Source organism: Neopelma chrysocephalum, unplaced genomic scaffold (genome assembly GCF_003984885.1).
Source record: "Neopelma chrysocephalum unplaced genomic scaffold, ASM398488v2 Primary Assembly neopelma1_97215, whole genome shotgun sequence".
Lineage (NCBI taxonomy): Eukaryota > Metazoa > Chordata > Aves > Passeriformes > Pipridae > Neopelma > Neopelma chrysocephalum.
Window position 1 is genome coordinate 1026 of NW_020925856.1, and position 5626 is coordinate 6651.

Consider the following 5626-nt stretch of genomic DNA (forward strand, 5'->3'; position numbering starts at 1 on the left):
CGGCTGCGACCCCAACCTTGAGCCCAGCCGCCCCCCGGAAAGGGCTTTGTGGAGATCGCCCAGGCCAAGATCCCCCAATGCTGTCCCGAGGGTCGCGGCTGTGGCAAGTGCCGAGTGTTGCCAGTCAGAGTCGGGGCGGGGCTGTAGCTTCCCGGAGTTCCGGGGGTTTTGTGGGCGGTGTCCCAGGAAGAGCCGGGACTTGCGGGGTGGGGTCAAAAGTATAACTTTTATTGGAAGGAGGTAAATGCTGCCAGTGACACCCCCCCCCTACAGTGACCCTGGCATCGGGGGGGGGGCCAGGGGTCAGGAGGGTTCAGGGGGGATCAGGTCGAGTCAGGTGTGATTAGTAAGGGTCAGGTGGGTAGGGATGGGGTCACGCAGGATTCGGGATGGGTCAGAAGGGGTTGGGTAGAGTCACAGCCGGGGTCATGGCCGGGGTCAAGGTGAGGCCAAGGGCTGGCAAGGGTCAGACCAGGCTCACAGCCAGGCCAGGGAGGGATCAGGGGTCAGGTGGGGTCAGTAAAGGGGTCGAGGTCAACCAGTTCAGGCGGTGTCACATACGGGTCAGGTGTGTTCCGGAAGGGTCAGAAAGGGTCGGGTGAGTCACAGAGTGTTCAGGAAGTCACGCAGGGGCCAGGCCAGGGTTATGGTGAGCCCGGGGGCTGGCAAGGCACCATGCGCAGACGAAAGGGGGGGCAGCGCAGCACGGTTCCTGGTGACACCCCAAGTCCCGGCAGTCCCCCCGGGCCCGGCTCCAGCCGGAACTCCCGCAGGATCAGCCCCAGGAACACGAAGAGCTCGGCCCGCGCCAGCGCCTCTCCCGGGCACGATCGCGCCCCGCAGCCAAACGGCAGCAGCGACCGCCAGGGAGCGCCCGGGGACAGGAACCGCTCTGGGGGGGCGGGGGACAGGTTTGGGGGGGGAATCCTCGGGGATGGGGGGACACACAGGTTTGGGGGGGAGTCCGGGAGGATGGGAGGATCCACGAGTTTGGGGTGGACTCACAGATCCGGAAGGAACCCCGGGGTTCAGGACAAGGGTACAGGGGTTTGGAGGATGACCCAAGGGGGTCAGGGGAGACCCACATGTTTGGGGAGGGGTCAGACACCTGAGGGAAGTCCCGGGGGCTCGGGGAGAACCAGGAGGACCCACAGGTTTTGGAGAGTACCCAGATGTATGGGGAGAACCTAGGGGGATGGAAGACCCACATGTTTGCAGGAGGCCCTAGGTTTTTGGACTGGACCCAGGGGTCTGGGGGGACCCAGGGGATAAGGGGACTGGGAGGGGATAGGGGTTCAGGGGTAGAACCCCATGGTTTTGGGAGGGCCCCAGGGGTGCAGGGGTACCCACGTACCAGGCAGGAAGGCCTCGGGTTGCTGCCAGATGACAGGGTCCTGCTGGGCTGCCAGCAGGTTGGGGACCAGGATGGTGCCAGCCACTATGGGGAGCCCTCCGAGACTGGGGGGGACAGGGGGTCACTGAGATGGACTGGGGTCTGCTGTGGGCTTTGCTGAGGGCTACTGAGAGCTACTGGGGCCATACTGGGACCTGCTGGTGCCATAGTGGAACCTACTGAGGCCACACAGGGACCTGCTGGGGCTATGCTGGGGCTCTCTGGGGTCTTCTGGGATCTACTGGATGTCTACAGGGTCCATACCGGAATCTGCTAGGGGCTGCTGGGAGCTACTGAGTGTCTATTGGGGTCTACTGGGGTCATACAGGGTCCTGCTGGGGCCATACTGGGGTTCTCTGGGGTCTACTGGTACTCTTTGGGGGTTACTGGATGCTTATTGAGGTCTAATGGGGCCACACTCAGACTTACTGGAGCCTTAGTGGGACCTCCTGCTGGAATCTTCTGGGCTCCGATGGGGACTACTGGGATCTACTGGGTGTTTCTTAGGGTCTACTGCAGTCTGCTGGGACCAGTTGGGGCCTACTGGGACATACTGGGGTCATACTGGGGCCTACTGGGGGTCTACTGGGGCCGTACTGACACCTGATGGGTCTTACTAGAATTTATTGGGGTCTACTGGGCAGCACTGGGGTCTGCTGGGATTTACTAGGTTCTGCTGGGGCCTGCTGGGTTCTACTGGGATTTGCTGGGTTCTCCTGGACTCTACTGGTGATGCTGAGTGGCCCCTATTGGTATGTAGTGATTCCTCCCGGTTCCCCCTCATCCATACTGGTCCTGACTGGGTTCTCCTGGGCCCTACTGAGACTTACTGGGACCTACTGAGGCCTACTGGGCCCTACAAGGACTTACTGAGCCATATTGGTCTATTGGCATCTACTGGGGTTTACTGGGGCCCTGCTGAGAGTAACCGGGACCTGATGGGTCTGTTTGGGTCTACTGGGGCCATACTGGGACCTAATGGGTCTTACTGGGCTCTGCTGTGGTCTAGTGGGTCCTACTGGGACTTACTGGGGTCTACTGGGCCCTACTGGGTTCTCCTGGACCCTACTGATGATGTCAAGTGGTCCCTACTTGTCTGTAGTGGTTCCTCCCAGCCACAACTCCCAAAGTGGTTCCTCCCAGCCCCCCTCCCTACACTGGCCATTCCCATCCTGTACTGGTCTGTACCTGGTGTGGCGCAGGGCGCAGTGGGGCAGCCCCAGGGGTGCAGGGGGCCGCAGCCGCAGGGTCTCGCTGACAGTGGCCTGAAGGAGGGGCAGGCGTCCCGTGTCCCCCGGCCCGGGGGGACCCTGTACCCCCCTGAGCTCCGCCCGCAGCTGCGCCTGCAGCTGCACAGGTGAGGCACAGGTGTGCACAGGTGTGTCATGTCTGTCATGGGGTGGGGAGGGGGCACCCAGGGGGCACACATTGGCAATGGGGTGACAGAGGGACCCTCCTGAACCCCAGACCCTCTCAAACCTGTCCCTGGGACTCCAAGTCCTCCAAAGCCTCCCCCTGCTTTGGGGACCCCCATGAACCACCAGACCCCCCAAACCCGCTCCTGGGACCCCAAACCATTCCCAAACCTGCCCCTCTCCCAGTCTTGGGGATCCCCCAAACCCCCAGGCCCTGCCCGAGCCCCCAAACCTGCCCTGGGACCTCCAGACCCCACCTCCAAACCTGCCTCTCCCTCTGCCTTGGAGATGCCCCCACCAAACATCAGAGACCCCTGAACCCCCAGACCTGCCCCTTGGGACTCTCCCTCCCCAGATCCTAAGTCGCCCCTCCATGGAAACCCCAAACCAAGGAGCCACATAGGGACACAGACACAGCTGTGACACAGCTGTGACACGTGTGTGGCATCTCAGGCCTGGGGGACAGTGGTGGCCACAAGGTACACATGCGACACACATGGGGACATGAGACCCACCCAGGGACATGCATTGGGGCTTGGACATGGCTGTGACACGTGTCACATGGCTGTGACATGTGTGACATGCATGTCACCTCGGGGCGGTGCAGCAGGAAGGCCACAGCCCAGCCCAGCGCAGCCGCTGTCGTCTCGGTGCCCCCGATGAACAGGTCAACCAGCGCCATGTGCAGCCGGGGGGGGCTCAGGGGAGCCCCCTGCACTCCGGGATCACGCCCCAGCAGCGCCCCCAAAACTGTGTCCGAGGGGGGGGAGGGACACTCCTGGGGAAGGGGGGACACATGTTGTGAGCGTTCCCCTGACCCCTTGTTGCCCCCAAACATGGGGTCCCTCCCAAAGGTCTGGGTCCCCCCAAACCTCTGGCTCCCCCCAAACCCTTGGTGTTCCTCCAAGACCCCCTAGGTCCCCCTAATCCCCTGGGTCACCCCAAAAATGCAGGTCCTCCCAAAACCCTGGGAACCCCCAGACCCACAGGTATCCCTCAAACCCCTGGGATCCCCAAACCCCTGGTTTCCCCTCCACAACTCCTCGTCCCCCCCCAACACCTTATTCCGACGAAACCCCTCCTGATCCCTGGTTGCCCCCACCTGGTGCCGCCGGATCTGGGCCTCCACGAAGGCGTCACGGTGCTGGACAAGCCGCAGCAGCTCCCGCAGCCCCGGGTTCGGTAGGGCCTGGGCACAGGGACCCCATAGAGACCCCCTGACCTCCGAGAGACACTCCCTCCCCCAGAGATGCCCCATAACTCCCCTCAGTCCCAGAAAAACCCTATGCATGGTCCCCTGGGCCATATAGACCCTATAGGTGCCCCTCCAACCATATAAACTCACCTGAGTTCCTATAGGCACCCCCAGCTCCACAGAGACCCTTTACCCCACACACATCCTCCATATAGACCACCCCAGTCCTATAGAGCCCCCATAACTGCTCCTCCCAGCCTTGCAGTGCTCCCCAACACCATATAGACCCTGTAACACCCCCCCCAGCTCCATATAGACACTATAACACCCCTCCCAGCCCCACGTTCCTTCACCCAGATCCACATCCCCCCCAGCCCCACAGAGACCCTATAATACCCCTCCCAGGGCCATACAGCCTCTCCCCAGCCCCATAGAGACCACCCAAGCCCCATATGGATCCTGTATGCCCCCTGCCAGCCCCACATACCGTCCCCCAGCCCCATATAGAACCTGTGATACCCTCCAGCCCCATAGCCCACCCCGGGCCCTATAGACACCCCCCCTTCCCCAGGACCTTATGGCCCCCCAGGGACCCCCATAGAGCCCCATAGCCACCCCTGCTCCCATAGGGCTCTGTAGCCTCCCCCAGGCTCCACAGATGCTCATAGTGTCCCCATAGTGCCCCATAGCCCCCTCCCCCCTCCAGCTCACCCGCAGTGGGGGCAGCAGGTCAAGAGCCCGCACAGTGCTGCGCCCCCAAACCTGCAGCAGCTCCCCCAGACAGCAGGAGAAGGCCCGGAGTTCCCCTGGGGGGGGCACCTAGGAGAGGACACACCTGGGTACTCCTCAGTACCCCTGGCTTCACCCTGGATCCCCCCAGAACACCCCAAACATAGCTCCAGACACTTGGGTCCCCTCAAACTTCTGGTGCCCCCAAACTCCTGCCAGCCCCCCCCCAACAGCTGGGTGTCCCCTTCACAAACTTCTGGACCCCCCCAACCCCCTGGGCCCCCCTGAACCTCTGGGCCCCTCAAACACCTGGGTACTCCAGGGGTCCCTCCAAACCCCTGGGCCCCCGTGAAAACCCGGGTCCCCCCCAAACCCTGCCCCCATCCCAGGGACCCACAGTCCCCACCAGGTCCCCGAAGAGGAGGCGTGCGATGGTGCTGCAGGTGTGGAACGTGAACACCTCAAAAGGGTCCAGGGGGGCCCCCCCATGGGAACGCAGCTCCTGAGGGAAAGCGGGGGTCAGGGGAGGTCCTTGAGGGAATTGCGGGTGCTCCAGGAGGGTTACTAGGGAGCTATAACAGGGATTTGAGGTGTCCCAGGAGGGTATTGGTGGGCTCTAAGGGTGGCTTGGGGGGTCCCAGGGGAGGAGTGGGAGGCTCTAAGGGGAATTTGTGGAGTCGTGGGGGGGGATTGGGGTGCAGAGCGTGGAGGTTGGGTGCAGGCAGCCGAGTTTGGGGGGTCAGTTTTCAGGTGCAGGGGGCATGGTTACGGTGCATGGGTGGGGTTTGGGTGCAGCAAGTGGGGTTTAAGATATCAGTTTTGGGCGGGGTTTTGCTGGTCAGTTTTGCATGGGGATCTGGTTTTGGATGCATGGGAGTATCACTTTTGGGGGGC

General features: G+C 62.6%; 1 protein-coding gene across 1 annotated transcript; it reads right to left on the reverse strand.

Moving 5' to 3' along the window:
* Positions 1 to 294: 294 nt before the first annotated feature.
* Positions 295 to 5348, reverse strand: LOC113961454 (steroid 21-hydroxylase-like; the record flags this gene model as incomplete). The annotated part of the gene is made up of 7 exons (XM_027671768.1): positions 295 to 892; positions 1355 to 1458; positions 2582 to 2742; positions 3401 to 3586; positions 3911 to 3997; positions 4715 to 4822; positions 5139 to 5348. Coding segments are annotated over 7 exons (1104 nt in total), but the record flags the coding sequence as incomplete, so codon positions are not given.
* Between the last annotated feature and the right edge of the window lie 278 nt (positions 5349 to 5626).